The sequence below is a fragment of the Fomitopsis serialis genome (assembly GCF_022376445.1).
Source record: "Fomitopsis serialis strain Sig1Antser10 chromosome Unknown B0H18scaffold_37, whole genome shotgun sequence".
Classification (NCBI taxonomy): Eukaryota; Fungi; Basidiomycota; class Agaricomycetes; order Polyporales; family Fomitopsidaceae; genus Fomitopsis; species Fomitopsis serialis.
The window spans coordinates 234329-253408 of record NW_025954997.1 but is presented as its reverse complement, the minus strand read 5'-3'; the positions used below and the strand labels follow the sequence as shown (position 1 = coordinate 253408).

At 58.9% G+C, this 19080-nt stretch overlaps 6 protein-coding genes across 6 annotated transcripts; 3 read left to right on the top strand and 3 right to left on the bottom strand.

Moving 5' to 3' along the window:
* Nucleotides 1-1289: 1289 nt before the first annotated feature.
* On the bottom strand, nucleotides 1290-2836 carry B0H18DRAFT_877365 (triose-phosphate transporter family-domain-containing protein; the record flags this gene model as incomplete). The annotated part of the gene is made up of 4 exons (XM_048040547.1): nucleotides 1290-1444; nucleotides 1500-1894; nucleotides 1953-2080; nucleotides 2129-2836. The coding sequence occupies 4 exons, from the start codon at nucleotides 2834-2836 to the stop codon at nucleotides 1290-1292; spliced, it is 1386 nt and encodes a 461-aa protein (XP_047892949.1).
* A 615-nt stretch (nucleotides 2837-3451) lies between these two features.
* On the top strand, nucleotides 3452-5488 carry B0H18DRAFT_955236 (uncharacterized protein; the record flags this gene model as incomplete). Its single annotated transcript, XM_048042337.1, has 5 exons — nucleotides 3452-3646; nucleotides 3697-3804; nucleotides 3857-5025; nucleotides 5079-5117; nucleotides 5170-5488. The coding sequence occupies 5 exons, from the start codon at nucleotides 3452-3454 to the stop codon at nucleotides 5486-5488; spliced, it is 1830 nt and encodes a 609-aa protein (XP_047892948.1).
* Nucleotides 5489-6189: 701 nt separating this feature from the next.
* On the bottom strand, nucleotides 6190-7441 carry B0H18DRAFT_1010311 (SEP domain-containing protein). The gene is made up of 2 exons (XM_048028907.1): nucleotides 6595-7441; nucleotides 6190-6526 (listed from the first exon to the last, which is right to left on the bottom strand). Exon 1 carries the CDS (start codon nucleotides 7360-7362, stop codon nucleotides 6622-6624), a length of 741 nt encoding a protein of 246 aa, XP_047892947.1. The 5' UTR covers nucleotides 7363-7441; the 3' UTR covers nucleotides 6190-6526; nucleotides 6595-6621.
* A 1359-nt stretch (nucleotides 7442-8800) lies between these two features.
* On the top strand, nucleotides 8801-10674 carry B0H18DRAFT_829433 (uncharacterized protein; the record flags this gene model as incomplete). Its single annotated transcript, XM_048039379.1, has 4 exons — nucleotides 8801-8926; nucleotides 8995-9129; nucleotides 9183-9275; nucleotides 10597-10674. Coding segments are annotated over 4 exons (432 nt in total), but the record flags the coding sequence as incomplete, so codon positions are not given.
* Nucleotides 10675-10906: 232 nt separating this feature from the next.
* Nucleotides 10907-12517, top strand: B0H18DRAFT_1085341 (PQ loop repeat-domain-containing protein; the record flags this gene model as incomplete). Its single annotated transcript, XM_048031900.1, has 6 exons — nucleotides 10907-10927; nucleotides 11293-11399; nucleotides 11512-11743; nucleotides 11824-11888; nucleotides 11996-12155; nucleotides 12329-12517. The coding sequence occupies 6 exons, from the start codon at nucleotides 10907-10909 to the stop codon at nucleotides 12515-12517; spliced, it is 774 nt and encodes a 257-aa protein (XP_047892945.1).
* A 2583-nt stretch (nucleotides 12518-15100) lies between these two features.
* Nucleotides 15101-16273, bottom strand: B0H18DRAFT_389947 (uncharacterized protein). Its single transcript, XM_048037894.1, has 3 exons — nucleotides 15817-16273; nucleotides 15478-15764; nucleotides 15101-15420 (listed from the first exon to the last, which is right to left on the bottom strand). The coding sequence occupies exons 1-3, from the start codon at nucleotides 15880-15882 to the stop codon at nucleotides 15318-15320; spliced, it is 456 nt and encodes a 151-aa protein (XP_047892944.1). The 5' UTR covers nucleotides 15883-16273; the 3' UTR covers nucleotides 15101-15317.
* Nucleotides 16274-19080: the final 2807 nt, after the last annotated feature.

Below are 19080 nucleotides of genomic sequence, written 5' to 3'. Positions count from 1 at the left end.
ACATATGGCCTGATATGCTTCAGAAAATTCAGACACCGGGGAGAGCCATGACTAGTCCCCGTGGTTCCCATGATATTGAGAGGCAAAGATGTTGTAACACATATGACAGAAGTGGATGAAATGAATGAAGGAACACTATGTGTCGTAGAGAATAATGGGGAAACCATCTGGAGCAGTGGCCCTGGCAAGTGTGAAGTTTGTCCTGATTTGGCAAGGCTGCCTCAGTCTCACCTCGGGCATCCATTAAGTCTGAGTCACGTGAAAGTAAGACTTGCCCCTAAGTAATTGTCCGCAAAACTGTCACTCATAGGAAATTGAGGACTTGGGGAATGGAGAACAGAATGCAGAGTGCAGAGATAGAGTTGGAGGAAAGTTGGAGAAAGTGAGATAAGACTTAGAGGTCAGACAGATGTCCAGAGCTCAGGTGAGAGGTCAGAGGAGTCAATAGAAATAGGATAAATAAAATACTTGTTCTAGAGTACAATCTACAGTCTGAGCTTATCTACATCTGAGCTTATATAGACTAAATGTGGAAAGGAGACAATAGGAACATATTCAAGGATATAGAAAACAGTAATGTGTATCCAGAGATACAGAAACTCTGAGACAAGTGCAACAAGTGCAACAAGCTAAATGTGCAGAGGAACTAGAGACAATGTGGTATACTACTTCTAATGCAAGAAAAGACATAGTAAGCAAATTCAACAAGCTCAGATATCAGAGAAACAGCAATAGAAACAGACTCGGGAGCTAGAGATGAGCTTGGTAGCACAGAATGTGACAGACAAATGCACTCCTGCTTTCAGAAATGTTCTGACAAATTTGGCAAGTATTGTGTGGGTAGGTGCTGGTCCTGCACACTTGACACTGGTTTGACCTGGGCAGACACAGGTGGTTTGCTTTTAATCTCATGGAGATATTTCTGTGTGGCTGCACAGGGGGCCTTCTAGTCAACTTTCATATATGAAAATTTCCATATTTGGTAAAAGGGGCCATGTTTGTTGAGTCTTGAATGTGTGTTGTCCCTGGCACCAATATGTCCTGGACATCAATAGCATTGATTGTCATCCTATAAACTAGGCTGAGGATACATACTACAAAACACTAATACACATTAACTCCATCCTACACATTCGGATGAGTCCATTGCATCTCAAAGTCCATGTACAAAATCATACCAATACAATAACGACAAAAGGGTGAGGGTAAAAGGAGATAGTGATGAACTGCATGCGGAGATGTCGGATAGGCGGACATATGAGGACTTGCCCGTGGCGTTTTCTTCACACCTACGCTGAGCTGCGGTGTTTCACGGAGTACTCAACCCACGCATACCACGCGCCGCCTGCAAGGGTGACGCATATCCCAAGCGCATTCGCAGGGGTGATTGTCAGGTGGAAGATGCCCACCGCACAGAGGATCGTCAGCGCCTGCTTCACGTTCGCTGCCACCACTTGTCAGTTCATCGTGTCAGGCTGACGTGTACTGAAGACACTCACCAGCCACCGTCATGTTCAGCGCCCCGACCTTCTTGTTCGCGCTCAGACTGACCACGTTCAGCCCGAACGCGATCACGCCGTTCCCCAGTATAACGAGTACGCGCCCACAGCCCGCCATCGTGTGCGGCACCAACGACGTACGCGCCTGCCCGAGCTCGCCGGATACGCACGCGTAGAAGAGACAGAGCGCGCAGGCGAGGGGTGACGTGCGCGTGAGGAGGTCAAGTGGGTGAAGGGCAAGGCGCGGGGGGACAGGGAGACGCGCCGAGTGTGGGCGGGAGCTGCTAGGCGAGGACTGGAGGACGTTGGTGTAGATAGTCTTGAGCGCGGCGAGGAAGGTGCCGAGGAGGGTGAGAAGGAGGCCAAGGAAGGTGAAGTAGTAATCGCCATAGGTGCTAAGGGTCAGTCAGTGGTCGGTCGGATTAAGGAGAAGGAGAAGGAGAAGGAACGTACGCGAGGGCTACGCCAGCCATGACGGGGATGAGGGAGAGTATCTTCAGGCGAGTGAACTGTGTGCCGAAGAGAAGCATGGAGAGGGCGGTAGTGAAGATGGGCGTTGCGGCGCGGACGACTTGGTGGAACTAAAGGGAATGAGATTGAAGGCCAGCATCGATAGAGGGACTACGCACCGGAATGGTCACCATCTGCAACGACACATTGCTTACCGCGATGTTAACCGCGTACAACACACCGAACGCCGCCAGTGCAGCCGATGACTTCGCGCTGAGTTTCGCAGGCACGTAGGTACCCCGTCTCCGTAAGGTCAAGCCTCCGAGCGTCCCACAGAGTGCGTGAAGCGCAGTTAGCGTGTACGGGAAGGGGAAGTGGACAAGAACCAGCTTGTTGTAGAGCGTCAGCCCGAGATTGAACGTGAAGTACAGGACGAGCCAGAACGCCTGAGTCTCCACGAACTGCGGTAGGGTGAAGAATCGGCTGCGTTTCGTGCGTCGGAGGGTGAGCCGTTTCGAGCTCTCGGTAGCGTACGGCGAGAGGACGGGCAGGGCGGGCGCCGAGCCAACGTCTGTAAGGATGGGTGATGGTGGGATAGAGCTGCCCAGGGATGTACTATGCGAGAAGCCCGGACGGTGTCGCGGCGAGCCATACGGCTTGTCTGACGACGAGGGCAGCGCATCCAAGGGCTGGAAAACGACCGAGGTGGGACCGTCGTCGTGCAGCGCGCTGCCAAAAGCAGGTGCACGGTCGCGTACTTGAGATCGCAACGACTGCCAGCGAGAGCTGCTGAGGTCCGGCGAGCAAAAGAACGAGCCTATTCGCGGGCTCTGCGGGCGGTGCGCGGGCACGTCGAAGTGGTTGCTGCTGAGGCGGGCGGGGCGCATCGCGAGGCTGAGAAAAGACAGACGAGGGTGGGCGCGAGGCGGATGTCGTGGGCGATGACGGGGATGGCGGCGAGGACGTCCAGCGCGGTGCTGGCGGCGATGAGGGAGCCGAGCTCGACGTGCGCGACGACGGAGGACAACATCCGCTTTAGGAAGGTAGTCACGTGGTATCATTATGTGGCCACCCACAAACTCAAAGTCTGCGGTTTCTTTCCAGCACTCATCTGCTGCGTTCTGCGGTTGTCAACTGCGCTCGTTAGGAATCCGTCGCAACAGTGAATACGACTGCACACGACTTGCGAAAGCGTGACGCGGCGCTGCTTCTGGCGACTCGGACAGACGACGTACCTCCTGCCAATGTCGAGTGCGACCGGCCCAATCGGCGCAGGTCCAAGCAACGCACCCACTTCAAGGAACAGCCGCAAGCGAGTGCGCTCCGACTCGGAGGACACGAGCGACAGGGAAGGCGCACGTAACAGCGAACAGAACAGAGGCAAGGGCGCTGCGATCGCTTCTGAGCCACACCGCGACAGTTCGACTAAGGAAAGGAAGAGGAAACGCAAGCGCAAACGGCACCCTGTCGTTGAGACTACCGAGGCCCCGCGAGTACTCGCAATGCCCGTGCCTGGTGTGCCAGGCTCGAGGCTATCGAGAAAGCGGTCGCGTTCTGGCGCCAGGAAGGCTGCGATGGCTCTCGTCGCAGGCCCGTCTACCAGCGCTGGGGCCAACAGTACGCACGGTATCCCTCATATTGCATCGTCGCCGACAGTCAAGACGGCCAGCCCCGAGCCCCGACCTGTGTCTCCACCGGTGAGCTTCTCATCACTCCTTGCATTCCGCGGATATTCACTTTTGTCAAGGCTATTGCTATGTCTCTGAAAGGGAAGGAGAAGGCGCAGTCACCCGACACGTCTGCCCTCTCTGCGGAAGTGGCGTCACTCAAGGCCCAGCTCGCCGCAAAGTCCGAGGTACGTACAGAACCTATCACTCTGCGTCACTCGCTCATTACCGTATCTCCAGCTCGTCTCGAAACAACGCACCCTCCTCTCCACCCTGCACCAGTCGCTCATGTGCCAAATCTGCCTCGACCCGCTGCACAAACCCTACGCGCTCGCGCCCTGCGGGCACATCGCGTGCCATGGCTGCCTCGTCGCGTGGTTCCAGTCGCCGCCAGCCGACGCACATCCGCACGACGTGCTCCCCGCGCTCCTCCGGAAGAAGACGTGCCCGCACTGCCGTGCGGTCCTGCGCGAGCGGCCCATCGAGGTCTGGGCGGTCAAGGACATGGTCGGCAACTTCTTCAGGAGCGACCTCGCGGACCCGCCGATGAATCCCCCCGCGCCCGACGCGCCCGACGCACCGCACGAGCGCGCGGACCCGTGGGACGGGATCTTCCGGAAGCCGCTCGCGAACGTGGCGGGGGCGGGCGCACCGCTGTTCTTCCCGGACCCACCCCCCGCGGCGGCGGCGCTGCACACGATACTCGGGATGCACGACGCGGAGGACGGCGGGATCTACCGGTGCGTCGACTGCGGGCACGAGATCTGGGACGGGATGTGCTCCGCGTGCGACAGGGTGTACCCGGGGCACGCGCGGAACCACGAGCATGCTGGGTTGGACGAGTCGCACGGGTGGGACGAGGAGTCGGACGGGGACGGGGACAGGGCAGAGGGGATGGGTCACTGGCTGGACGGGGTCCTGTTCGGGCGGCGGAGGGGGGAGTGGGCGTGGCCGGAGGAGGGGGACGGGGACGACGATGGCATAGACGAGGAAGACGTGACGGACGTGGACGACGAGGACGGGAGTGTGGTGTACGGCGGCGCGCATGGGTTCGTGCCGATGATACGGAGCCGCCTGTTTGGCGGGCTCGGGAGCGCGAGCGGGAGCGAGGACGGTGACGAGGACGATGAATGTGGATATGAGAGCAGCTTCATCGACGACGACGGCGCGGAGGACGGCGCGGAGCGGCATTCGCCGCCGTTCCGGCAGGACCTGGCGGTAGGAGGCGCGATTGGAGAGGACGATGCGTTGGTTGTGGGCTCGGATGAGGACGGAGACGACCTTGGGTCCGAGGAGGAGGACGTGGACTTTGTGCCCCCGGTTCCTGCGCGGCGCCATCGGTTTGTCGTGGAGAGCGATGAAGAGGAGGAAGATGCCCCGAGCGATGAGGATGATGGGCATTCCGTCAGGTATGGGCTTCCCTTGTCGTGCTCGAATGGAGTATGCTGACCTTGTTTCGCAGTGATAGCGGCCTAGCCGACGCCGTGGCTGATAGGGAAAGGTAAGGTCTTAGTCCATCGACCCGTAATCATTACTCACGTTCTTCATGCTAGGATCATATATGGAGATGATGGTTCTGTTCCGCACAATTTCGTGCACAGTTCCTCGCCCATCCATGTCTACTCCGACGAGGACGACGCGCCCGCCCACGCGGACCATTTCCCCCTCTACTCCGACGAGTTCGCGGCCGTGGAGGATGACCACCCCGGCCCGTGGGGCGAAGATGCAGACGAAGCCGACGACCATCCCGGCTCATGGATCGACGACGCAGACGAGGGCGAACAATACGGCCATGGCGACGAGGAGAGCGTGTACGGCGACGATGCGCCTGCGAGCGGGGACGAGTATGAGTACGGCGACGCGGCGTGGTGAGGCGTGCGGTGGTCAGGTGGGGGTGGTATGGACGCGAGCGGAGTCGCGGTGTGCTGCGTACGCTATGTGTACAGTTAATGTAGGCGCTGACATCCTATGAGAACGGGCTGGTCCTGTTATTCGCACAGCTGCGACGCGTCCGGCTCTGCACCATATCGTCCGTAGATGGTGTGTATTGACCGCGAGCAGTGGCTTGGTTACTTTTTGCGCTCGAGACCGCCTGATCCTAACACGTACATGTCTGTTCCGACCCACAGCGCGCCCTTTTCCCGCTGGAGTCCCGCGTTCTTTCGACTGACGAACTCGGTAAGCCCCAACTCTATTCACTGTTCATTCCCAATGAAAAACGCATCTGCTGGGAGATGCTCCAAGCTGCTGGGAGCTGCGCGCGTCGTTGAAATGTGCCCAAATCTGCTCGGAGCTGCTGACGGCTTACAGCGAAATCACCAAATGACAGCTTGTCAATGAATTAACTCATCGTCGTTAGAGCTTAGTGTCTTTTGCCTCTGAGTTAGAACGTTGGGGCTGTAGCCTTCCGATATCGCTGTCAATTCCGCCCCCTTGCGCATGCGTTATGCACTTACGATACCAAGTACTGCGCGGTGCGCATTATAACACTAACGCTCCCGCCCGCTCTGGTATGACGTAATCTTTTTGCAGCGATGGCGGTCGTCGTCGTCTTCCTGCTCCCCTCTCTCATGCTCCTACCACCACCATCACCTAGTGTGCAATCACCCGCTGCTTGTCTACTGCCCGCTCGCCCGCCCTGCTGTATGCCCGTCTCATCTGCTTACGTGTCTCCTCGCTCGTCCATGCATCTTTCTCACTTGCCACGTGCCCTTTTGCCTGCGCGCACACCTTGCTCGCCCGCCCGCCTCCTTGTTTGCCCTGCTCGCACGTCTTGCTCACACTTCAGCTGATCGCCCACTCGCCCGTTCATTCCCTAGCTGGCCCACTCATTCAGTGCCTGCTCATTGACCCGTCCGCATGATTCGTGCGGCGGGACCCATGCACATCGCTGTAAGGATCGCTTTTAAGGTTCGTATTGATTTACCTGTCTACTTATACATGTGTAGATACTGATCTGATACGATGGCATCGGACAGCGCACGTCACACACGGTAGCCTTGAGGCTACCGTCCAAGGCGGGCGGCAAGTGCCAGCGGGACCATTCGGGCGCAACCTACACACACATCAATCAGACGGTGCCCACATCCCCGGGCAGACGGAGCCACCCACGCGTTGATTAAGTTGCGGATGTCGCCCACGGTGTGTGTCAGGTTCATCCGGCACACCATCCTCGTCTCGTCCGCGAGGCGCACCTGCGCGCTCATCGTCGGCAGGCTCTGGTTGACCTCGAAGCGCGTGTTGATGCTCTCCGCCGACCGCACACTCGCCCGGCGTGCGCTCGGCTCTCTTGGGAGTCCTACACTCCCAGTTGCGGTCACGGGGAGGCTCCCCAACATGTCGACAGACGCGGCCGCGCCGAGGCCCGCGATGCACGGGACGGGCGAGCCGAGGCGGTGTCCTTCGCCGGAGAACACGTTGCGCGCCTTGGGCGGCGCCACGAACTCGTCGCTGAGCTGCTTCACGACGCGGAGCTCGACTGGCTGTCCGGGGGAGACGTTGAGGATGTGCGGCGGCGCGCGGCTGCGTGAACACGAGTCAGTGTCATACGATACGGTTCCGGGTGGATGTCGAGTATACGCACCCAGAGTCGATCTCGTTGAGGATTTGGGGTCGTCGTAGCGCATGAAGTCCCCGTCCTTGACACTGAAGCCGTCGCGCCAGAAGGTGAGATGCCGTATCGCGGTCTCTTCTTCGGGAGCTGCACAGGAGCATGAGCAGACGGTGACCTGCAAAGAGGAAGACATACGGGGTGTACGTACGTATGGAAGAGCTGGGGTCGGGGATGAACGTGCTGTCGACCTCGTCGCTTCCGACTCGCCGAGCGTATGCCCACCTCCATCCTCCTGCGGCGGCCCGGCCCTTCGTCGCGGGTCAGTGATGCACCCGCATGAGATGGAATACAACTCACTCTGCTGTGCGGCGCAAGAGATCGCGTACTAAGCTTCTGCCGGGGACAGCGCCCGGCCTGTTTGTGTTCTATTCCACTGGGATCCCACGCTCATCAGCGCTGCCGACTCTCCAAGTGGACGGATGTACACACCTTCGCTCGCCTCCCGCAAACCAGTTCTCGCCCTCCTCAGGCTGCTCAATGTCACAATAGCGGTATGAGCAGGAAGCTCATGGTTTGGTACGTCTCGGAGTGTACATTGTGATTCGCAGATAGCAAGACTAATACTTGTCCGATGACACCAGCGAGCGGCAGGAAAGAAGGCCCATTATGTTCCCGACTTCAAGGCAATTATTCGTGCGTGCCATTTGCATATGGAGGACTCTGCAGTGCTCGTGACCCTTACATTTTGTTGATGCCTACAGAAGTCGTCAAGTCTGCGGTTCAAGGCAAGAAAATCGAAGGCGAAGAAGTCAAGTGCAATGGCCAAGACTCGGAAGTGTCGGAGAGCGGCGGGTGCGTGCGAGTGAGACGAAGGCGTGAAACGGGCGCAAGTGCAGTATGCAGGGTGCGGGCGGGCGCAGTACGTAGGAAGCGGGTGGGCGTAGTATGCAGGTGGTGTGCGGGGTGGTTGGGCGGGAGCGCGTGGGCGCGGTATGCAGGCGGCGGGTGCGGTATGCGGGCAGTACGCAGGGTGCGGCGGGCGCGGTATGCAGGGCGCGGGCAGCGCAGGATGCGGGCAACGTATACACGATAAATGTATTATTTTTATGGCAGCTAGTGCAATACAGGAGCATCCAGCAATATGCCCGGATCTGCTCCCAGCTGCATACGCGTAATTTTCACGCTCAGCGCAGCTCCGAGCATCTAGAAAAATGCAAAAAGTCCGGATTTCATGCTCCAGGCTGCTCGGAGCTGCTCGCAGATGTCCTTTTGACAGCGGCCCCACCGAGCAGCTCCGAGCATCTCAGAGCATCTCCCAGCAGATGCGTTTTTCACTGGGGTTCATTCGGGACACTAACAGCAACCGTCTAGCTTTACAGGCAGGGAAGGAACAGGAACGCGTGACGTCACCCCCGCGCGCCCCAGCCAGCCTCCCCTCGCGCGTCACCAGCCCCGCCAGCCACCCGCCGCGCTGCAGTATATAACGCCCCGCCGCGCTCCTCCACACAAACCACAATCCCAACCGCACCCCTCTCTCCATTCCACTCTTAACGACCTTTCACGACCTACGGATCTGTTATAATCGAGCGATGGGCCTGTTTTCTTCGAGCAAGTCGGGCGGGGCGGCGCCGGAGGACGCGGAGACGCGGCAGGTGGAGAAGCTGCTCGCGAAGGAGGCGAAGGGCGAGCAGAAGAGCTTCGACCACGCGCTGAAGGACCTGAAGAAGCTCGACAAGACGCACGAGAAGTCGATCAAGGTGCGTCGCGCCGCGCCGCGGGTGGGCTGCGCGCGGGTGGGTGCTGATTGCGGGTGCGGGTGCGGCAGGCGGCGGACAAGGCGCAGCACGCGCTGGACAAGGCGGTGAAGGGCGAGCACGCGCGCGCGAAGGCGCTGAACGAGGCGGAGCACAAGCACGACGACGCGGTCTCGGCGCAGCGGAACGCGTCCAAGACGCTCGAGGTGCGTTTCCCGTTCTTTCCTGCTGATCGGCGGGTTGCGCTGATGGCGCGCAGCTGAAGCGGCAGCACGAGGGCCAGCTCGAGCAGGACCTGCAGCAGCGCAAGGCGTCCGTGGACGAGGTGCAGCGGAAGAAGGCCGCGAACGACGTGAGTGCCAGTCCGTTTCCGTACCCTTCCCCGCCGCCGTGTCGTCGCGTCCCTATCGACGCGGCGCTCGTGCCCCCGAGGGAACGCACGAGCCGGCGTCTCTGCGGACCTCTCCCTTCCTCCGGCGATTTGCGACCACGGACGGTGCTGACCCCGCTGTGCCCGCAGGCCGTGCGCGAGTCGAAGCTCGCGCAGATGCACCAGCAGGCGGCGGACCGCGCGCGCGCGGGCTCGCTCGACCTGCCCAACGGGCCCGCTGATGGCGCGGCTGGCACGGGCCACGCGCAGGCGGCGGGCACGGGCACGGCGGGCGTGGACGCGAATGGGACGGCGATCGCGAGTGGGGACAGGGCGTAGGTGCTGCAGTCGGTGGTGCTCCGTCTGTCTCGTAGTGCTGCCTGGCTTATAATGTGTTTCTTTTGTATGACTACTACTGTACGTGATCCCTGCCTAATTAATGTCACTGCTCGATGTGTGCCTCGCACCCCTCCGTCGGCGTACCGTCCACACCTGCGGACGCACGGGGGCAAGGCCAGTACTTGCATGCCCAGATACTCTCAGGGCAGGACCGCAAGGGTTAGACTCGATTCGAGGGCCGAGGCAGCTCTGGGGTGCCCGCACGCGTCACCACCGCTCCAGCATAAAGCTCCCTGCCGCTCGCCCCCACCCAGCTCCAGCTCCATCCCACTCTTACGACCTCTCACGAGCACTCTGCGCGACCCCACTGACTTACTACTGGTCACCGCGAGCATGGGCCTGTTCACGTCAAACAAGTCACAGTCGAGCGGGGCGGCGTCGGCGGATGCGGAGACGCAGCAGGTGGAGAAGATGATCGCGACGGAGGCGAAGAACGAGCAGCGGAACTTTGACCGGTCGCTGAAGGACGTCGCGAAGCTGGACAAGTCGCACGAGCGGTCGCTGAAGGTGCGTCGTGCGCCGACCGGGTGCTGAGCGCTGATCGAATGCGGCGGGGGCAGGCGGCGGACTCGGCGCAGCACGCGCTGGACAAGGCGGTGAAGAACGAGTACGAGAGCGCGCGGGCGCTGAACGAGGCGGAGCACAAGCACGACAACGCGATGGCGTCGCAGCGGAGCGCGGCGAAGACGCTCGAGGTGCGTCGCGCGTTCGAGTCCTGGGCGGCGGTGCTGACTTTGGCGCAGCTGAAGGTGCAGCAGGAGGGCCGGCTGGGGGAGGACCTGCAGCAGCGCAGGGCGTCGCTCGACAGGCTCCAGCAGAGGAAGGCCTCCAACGACGTCAGTCTTTCCTCCTGCCTCTTTCGGGGGTCGTCTGCACTTCCTGACGTCCATCCTCCCCTCCCCAGGCCGTCCGCGAGTCGAAGCTCACCCAGATCCACCAGCACGCCTCCGACAGTGCCCTCGCCCGCGCGGGCTCGCTCGACGTCTCGCACGACATCGCCATGAGCCCAGTCGGTGTCGACGAGGTGCACGACGCCGCGCAGGGGGCGGGGACGGGCACGACGGGCGTGGATGCGAACGGGACGGCTGTCGGGGCGGGCGACGGGTAGTCGTATGTAGTATGTTGGCTGGATTGGAATGTGCTCCTGTACGGCTGCTGTGCCTGCCACAAGCCGTGGTGTAACGATACCCTCCCGTGGAATCCACTTGGTGACCATGTCGCTTCCGGTAGTACTAGTAGGCTCTGCGTCTACGTGCACGCTTGCTTTCTCCGCACAAGGACCGCCTCGCCCGCCGCGGTCGTCAGTGGTCAGCCCCGCACGAGCCATCGCCGACTCTGTACGCACCTCCGAGTCTTCGCTGGGGGAGATAAGCTCTCCGGTCACAGGCGGCCTCTCGGAAGCCTGACTCACCATGGAGCCCTCTGCAGGCACAGACGGACGCTAGCTTCGCCTCTCCCGCTACCGTTCAGTTCTGCTGCTGTCCTCGAACCCGCCTCAACGACCCGCCGAGCCACCATAAACCCTCTTGGGCACGCTAGGACCCGCCCTGAACGCACGTCGACCGGGCCGAGCACGATGCGCCCGAACGCCGCGGCGGAGAACGTGCTCGGGACGATGGGCACGATATGCTGGACGGTCCAGCTCACGCCGCAGATCTGGAAGAGCTGGCGCACAAAGTCGACGGAGGGCCTCTCGCCGTGGTTTGTGTGAGTCACGCCCTCCTCCCATCCCCATCCCCATTCCCACTCACCCCTCACCCGTACCCGCGCTGGCCGTCCCTCCTCCCCGCCCGCGGACACCCCCTGCGCCGGACGACAGGTTTTTGTGGGGCACCGCCGCGGGGTTCATGGGCGTCTACGCGATCGTGCAGGACCTCAACGTCCCGCTCATCGTCCAGCCGCAGCTCTTCGGCGCGCTCTGCCTCGCGTCGTGGGCGCAGTGCCAGTACTACGGCGCGCCGCGGCGCCCGCGCGCGGTCTGTGTGGCGCTGTACGGCGCGGCACTCGCGGGGCTGGCGGGGTTCCAGGGCGGGATGGTGTATGCGGTGCGGGTGAGTGGCCAGTAGTTGGGGTGTGCGGGTGGGCTGAAGATGTGGTTGGTGGGCTGGGTGTTGTAGCCGGCGTATGAGAGGGGGACGCGCGCGCGGTCGAGGCGTTTGGGATCATCTCGTCGGTCGTACTCTCGCTTGCGCTCTTGTACGTCCCTCTCTGCCCTCCTTCATGCGCCTCGACTGACCACGCCGGCTTTCCTTCTGTCCACCCCTTCTACGCGCGCAACCCACGCTCCCTCACCCGGCCCCCAGCCCGCAGTACTACGAGATCTACGTGCACCGCGAGGTCGTCGGGCTCTCCGTGCCGTTCATGGCCGTCGACATGCTCGGCGGCGTCCTGAGCGACCTCTCGCTCGCGTGGCGGCCCCCGCCGTTCGCCGCGCTCGCCGCGCTCAGCTACTCGCTCGTCGTCGTACGTCGTCTCCCCCCTCTCTCCTCTCCCGTCCCGCCAAATGCGCCCGCGCGGGCACTCCTCAGTGCGTCCGACGGCGCGCGAAGACCCCGCGTCGGTTCCGGGTGTCGCGCTCGCGCGGGTGGATGCTGTGCCCTCTTGTGTTCCATGTGCTGATCTGGGTTTGTATGCAGCTCTTCGACGGCCTCGTGCTCCTCGCCGCGGCGGTCCTCAACCCGCTCGCCAGGCGCCGCCGCAAGCGGGCCGAGGCTGCCGCGTCCGTCGAGGCGCAGGACGGGCGCGGCGACGTCGACGGCCGGACTCGCGCTCGGGCTGATGACGCACGCGGAGATGCAGATTCGGGGTTGATGGCTAGTGACTAGCAGAGGCTCGGTGCGCTCGCATGCTGTGCGGGATGTACTGGAGGCGGCGGACGGGGACGCGGAGACGCCGCGATGATGCAGGGGATGAATCCGGTGGAGGGTGTGCGGAACGGGCTCGAGGGGGTGGTGTAGAGCTGAGACAGGCCGCGGTTGGGGAAGACAGAAAGGTACGGTTGAGTCTGATCATGGCACGGCCGACTTCGTATCGCATACTCACGATTCATGGATGGTCTTTGTCGCCAGGCCTGATCTATTTCGCCCGCTCGGGTACGAATCCGATGTATGAATGTATGGGTTGGGTGCGTACTGGACTGCGTAAAGCGTACGAAACTCTGGAAGCTGAACGTTGCACAGTCGTCCGCGCGAAGGATATAGATACTCCCGACCCATGACGCTGTGCTACGCGTGTACGTGTGATACGAACGGGTCGCAAGCACAAACGCCGCCTACGATGGCACGGGGATCAGCCTAGCCGTTAGGCGACTAGTTCGTCTTTTGAGCTATGCAATAGCATGCGCACCCACAACTTGAACACTCCTCGTTGGCGGCAACTCTCCACCCAAATACAGCAATGACACGCATCCATCACATGAATAGCCCGCAATACTTGCGAGATATAGACGGTGTGGACCACGAACCGGAGGCGATCTGGGACCTCCGTGCCGTTCATACTCGGTGGTGTCCTGGGCGACCTCTCGCTCGCGTGCAAGCCCCTGCCATTCAACGCTGTCGGTACTCGGCTACCCGTTCGTCGAGTTTCCTGTGTTCTCCCCCCTGTCCTGCGTTCTGATCCTTGCTCGTAAGTAATTCCTTCCGTTCTTGGCGCCCTTACTCATCTCTTGTGCAATTGCATTGTTCTTCGACGGCCTCGCCCTCCTCGCTGCTGCGATCCTCAATCCTCTCTCCAAGCTGGATGCGGGCTGATGTGACTCCTGTCGATTCACAGCACGAGCGTGCCGACATTGAGAACCGTAATCAGGAAGGTATATTTCAAGTTGGGTCGTAACATAGGTCGCGAGCTAATGATATGGTACAGGCTCCAGAGTCGGTCCTACTGCAAGGTGTAGCAGCATCCATTCGTCGGCATCGTGACTTCGCATACTTGAGAAGCGATGGCGCAGACTAGCCGCTGACAGGCTTCTCTCAGTGAGCAGACTCATGGCGAAGACGAGACCAGTACGGTCGATCACTGCTCGCACCACGCTGAGAAAGTCCGAGCAGGGGAAATCCCACTGGCATCTATATACCGGGCGTACAAACAACAGAACATGGAGGTATGGCTATTTCGTCGCTCTGATCACCGGTGCTAATGAGGACTGTTGTATCTGGCAGTTACCGGAAGGCACCGAAGCAGCAAGGTACGTCTCCCTATGCCATTCACAGTGCTCACTGAAAGCTCACTTGCGAAGCCATTTTATTCTGGGCCGAGCGAGCCAGTTTTCCGAGCTACAGGTGCAGCGATACCGCGGCCCCGAACCCATCAGTACATAGACATCTTCCGCCATCTAACTGCCAGCCCGACGAACTCATGCTCCTCGCTGCCGTTTCTGCCGTGCTATCTCAGGACGAGCGGAGATGTGGTCGACTAGAGGAGAAGCTCGGTGCGCTCGGATACAATACACCTTGCACTCGAGGATGCGGAAAAGGATGCGGGGAAGGGATGGGTAGGCCGATATTCCGTGAAATGAAGATCATAGAGGTATCGTCCATTTGTCACATCATAAGCCAATGCGTAAAGCTGATCTGCGGCACAGACAAAAACTGTTACTATCATATAGATGGATTATGTCATTAATGGATGAGCGGGATCGGACTCCGTCCGATGTGTGTGCCAGTCTAGCCGGGTATTTGGGCATAGCTCCAGAGAAGAGACTCAGAGAGTCGTCGACGTATGTCAGGTGAGTAAGGCTCTTTCCGTCGCACGCTTCCCAGTGTTTTGGCGGCGAAGGCGTCCGACGACGTGGACGGGCTGCCCACGATGGTGTAATGACCGGCAAATTAGCTGGGCCGCGCAGTGGGGCACGCTGCTTCCAGTCCAAGGCTCACTTTGATCATCTCCTGTTTCATTCTGTCTTGCCCGCATATACGAGCTGTGCAGGTAGGTCATGCACAGCAGCTTTGAAAGATTAGTCATGATGCTGACTTTCTTTTTCTTCGCCGAAGATGACACTGTCTATTGCCTTAGGCGAGCCTCGAATGTAGGCCCTGGTTAGCGTCCAATGCTGAATAGACTGTCCACGGCAACAGACATCACCTCTCATACGGTTAGCGGGTCCGCCAAGCTCGGACGGATGCTCTGCTACACGCGGCACAGGAATGGACGAAACGGGATGATTTCGCAATCAAGCCGGTATATCTTCTCTCCTACGAGTATCTACATCAGTATTCGTGCTGACTTGCTGTACAAGATTGTATAACAAGTCAAACTATGCACCGGAACTAGTGCCTCTCCGTGGAGACGCAAGTGGGCACGATATATGCCGTTCTGGCACGGTACCCGGGTTATGCGTGCGGACCCAGACCTAGCCTTTCGGTCTCGTAGACAAGGTCCTCTTGGAACTCGGCGCGTCAACTTGAAGACAGGACCTAATTGAATCGTGTCGAAAGGACACCGAGCGGCCGACAGTATCTTTATGTGCACACAGCGGTTGTGCTCACTCGTCATTCAACTCCAGCCCTTCCACTTTGCTCCAGTACTACAAAGCCAGGCTCTCATGCATTGACAACTACGCGTTCCCATACACCCGTCATCTCTCGTCGCATCCTCTCGCATCCTCAGCCCCACCCTCCCAAACTGGGCCTAATAATTCCCAACGTTGATCGACTTAGTGCCCGGGGTGTAGCAATACCCGTTATCCAGGTGCGTCCCGCAGGTCGAGAGCTGGTTGCAGCTACCTCCGCATCTAAAGGCATCTATCAGTAACTCTTGCGTTCTCTGGGCCGTCTATCCGCGCACGTACCCGCCCTTGTCGCAGAACCCGACGTTGTTCGTGGCTGCGAGGCACTGCGTGTCCGGGGCGTTGAGGCACTTGGCCGAGCCGTTGTACACGGTGCACGAGCCGCCGCAGACGTTCTGGAGTGCGGCGGTTGCAGTACGTGACCATCGTGTTGTCCGCGGCGCGCGAGGTAAGACCTTCGGGCGCATTGACACCTGGGATAGGGTCGCCGATGAAGGTGAGCTCGGCGTCGGTCGCTTGAGCCAGGCGATCATCTCTTCCTGAGTGAAGAGCTGGGTGGTGACCTCCGGCTGTGTGCGGGATGTCAGCACTACTGGCGGGGATGGATGGGGTTATACTGACCGACGGAACTGCAGCGACAACCGCGACGAGGGCGGCGAAGGTGGCGAAGGCGAGCTTGAACTGCATCGTAGGAGGTTGCTGAGACTTAGTTCTTGTTGGTGAGGATCTACTTTCGCGACATGCTGCAGCTTATATACCCCAGACAACCTCCCGACGACGCTTTTAGACTGACCATGTTCCGTTTGTCAAGGAGGTCATTGTCTGGTCCTCTGGTGGCAAGTCACCAATCGATGACATTGGGCCTGCTGTGGCGGCAGTGGTCCAGAGTCGCTCTCCAGCGCTCTCCCAGCCTCCGGCCCGTGGCGCCCAAACTTTACAAATTCAAGGATCACTTCGAAGGCTATCAAAACAAGCGTAATTGGACAGGTTAAATTGAACTGGACTGGAAGTCGAGGACAGTCGTTAAGTTCGCAACGTAATGTGGTCTTGTTTGCAGACTCAATGCGATGCTCTACAATAATTTTCGTTCGAAACGCGAATGACTTGACACGGTCGGTGTACTAATGGCAAGTGCAAGATGATCAACCCCGTACCGAACGGGTCCAACTGCCAGTAGCCGCATCACAATCCGAGTCGTGCGTTCATCAAGTCGACACTCGTTACCGCATCAAAGAGCCGCACAATCGCACGCCGTCATCCACAGCATCCCGTCAGCCGCTTGCAGTGTGACCACGTCAAAGCGAGACTGCTGATTGTGCCACCTGGTACCGAGCCATTTTCTCGGGGGCGTTTTGCATATTCCACCATCTCGAATGCTTCGAGTACGAATGCGGCGTCGATATCATTCATCAGGCTAGTGTTCACCTCGATGTCCTTCAAGTTGCCGCGAGGTTGCCGCCGCGCCGCGGCTTCGATGCCCTTGACACAGGTATAGAACACTGTGCCGATGGTCATGACAAGAATAGAGGCGGGACGAATCACGCGGTTTTTGACAAGCAGTGAAGGTCAGCCATGGTCACACCCGACGCCGCCGGGAAAAGGAACTCCATCTCGCGGAGCCACGGTACGTCCCTCTCTACACACACGCTGCATTGTAGTTACACGCGAAATCCACCATTGGCATCCCTGCGTGAAACTCGCCCGCCGTCCGCACAACCTCAGTTACGCTTTCTGGGTGGCGACTAGCTGCGGCGCTTGCAGAGCTCGCTACCCCATCCAGCCTGAGTGTCAGAAGGACAGAATCTAAAGCACCGTAGGTGCGCGTGATCAGCTTACAGGAATCAGGTCTACAGCACAGACTCGTTAACGGACGTACGACATACAAATTCGCTCGCGACATCACGGTGTCAGAGGATACGTTGAGCGGGTGGGCGAGAGGCAGAGTGAATAGCCTCCATAAATGGCCTCCACTGTCACATATGCATGTCTTTTGGCACGGGAATTCTCGATGGCGGCGACGACTGGGAAGCCAAACATCACAATCACAGGCTAGAAGCAAGGCCATTAGCGCTTTCGAAACTCATTTAGAGTTCTCCTGCATATTTCGATACAAAGCAGGGTGTTTCGGAGGGAATATATGCATGAAAAAAGGTATGATACTGGTCGGCGCATGACAACGTCGGTGTCCTCGACGACGCAGTGCGCCGGTAGCTTCCACTGAAGGAGGCCGAACGGAAAGCGGACGTACACTGCTAACCTCGTTCGTTCGCCGGACCACCCGCTCCAGACGCACAGCAATGATTTGACGACTGAACAGGCGGCCTGCAGGGTCTGAGTATCAGCATTCAATCTTTCAACATTCAGTGATGGGCAAAAGAACAGCAGAAATGCCTCAGAGCCGAGACAGCGGGGGCGAGCAGACCACAAGACAAACATAGTCCGAGATGCACATTAGTACGCTAGAGGACATGCGTGATTGAGCTTGCCACCTTGACGCTAAGCAGTCCAGCTATGTACGCAGAGCAGTGAACCGAATATGCCAATCACAGGGTGACCCAAACCGACCGTGTTGATCGCATGCGGGAGCGATATTTTCCGATGAACACCCAGGGTGGTCATCCCGTGCGTCAGAAGAATGTGACAGTTTCTATAGCATGAAGGCGGGGCACGATCAGTTTGTTGGATTCAGGGTATCTATGAATCCGCTCACCGGACGTCAGTGTCAGCGAAGACGTTTGAGAGGGTGCGCGTGCGCCAGCCATATGACTGGGCATCATCCGGTTACGCACTGGATAATGACAGTGGACGTCGAGCAGAGCATGGAAGCTTGTTCGAACGGGACCGGCATCTTCTGCGGGGAACGCGGACATTTTCGTGAGGACAAAGAGTCGCCCACTGAGCCCATAGACAGCTTCCATTGTGCTTCACACGTCTTCTGACACAGAGACGATTCTTGATGACGGCGAAGACTGCAAAACTCGACATCACAGTTAGTTTCTAGGAGCAAAACCATTAGCGCTTCGAAACTCACCTACTACAGGTTTCCCCTGCATATGGCAACACAAAGAGCGAATTGGTCAAACGTGAAGGGGATGTTATGCTAATTCGGCGCCATTGAAGTATAGGTATGACGAGGATGCGGTGCCCGGATCTAAAAGTGAGATGGTAGAGTAGAATGTCAGTAGAGAGGACTGTCCCGACGAAAGTCGGAGCCCGTGGCAATCGGGGTAGTGACCAAGTGATCATTGCAAGCTGGACCCCGAAACATGCACTACCCTGGCTTTGAATTCTCTGCGTGCGGCAGACCGAGCAAGGACGGCGATTCAGGGATACGAGATCCACGTGTTGTGCGGAATGCCTTCAGCCACTCTTTCGCAACAATGGCTTCAATAATTTGTTACACGTACATGTATGCGTCCCAGGTAGACAGCCTGGGCAGATCCGATGCAAGATGGAACGTCGATAGCAGAATCGGACAGCACGCCTGAACGTGTCAACTCCGAGTCGTATACCTGGATGCAGTGAATGAGCGACTCGGATTCAATCAGTCAGTTTGTGTAAGTAAACATATCTTACCGTTCGACTGGGTTTGGTGGCTAGCATCGGCGCAAGCGGGGGATATCCGCTACACATGGCACCTAGTAGAGCATCCGAAGCGAGCATACCAAGCTCGGCATCCAAATGTTGCGAACGATACTTACTTGATCGCATTGCGAGCAAAATCTCGGGTTTCCCCCACCATCCGCATGTACTTACCTATGTGTAGATGCATACTCAGCAATGTCTGCGAAGCGGAAGAGGTAAGTTACCATTCAACGTCATGGTGAACACCAACTTGAAGCCGCACGCAGTGAGAAGCGCAGTGAAAGAGTGACCGCTTGGGCT

Coding starts and splice junctions, on each gene's coding strand:
- B0H18DRAFT_1010311 (XM_048028907.1), bottom strand. CDS start 7,362: ATGTCTTCCTCTTTGCAGGTCACCGTCTGCTCATGCTCCTGTGCAGCT.
- B0H18DRAFT_389947 (XM_048037894.1), bottom strand. CDS start 15,882: ATGCAGTTCAAGCTCGCCTTCGCCACCTTCGCCGCCCTCGTCGCGGTT. Junction 15,765..15,816: donor TTGTCGCTGCAGTTCCGTCG/GTCAGTATAACC, acceptor TCCCGCACACAG/CCGGAGGTCACCACCCAGCT. Junction 15,421..15,477: donor GGGTTCTGCGACAAGGGCGG/GTACGTGCGCGG, acceptor AGATGCCTTTAG/ATGCGGAGGTAGCTGCAACC.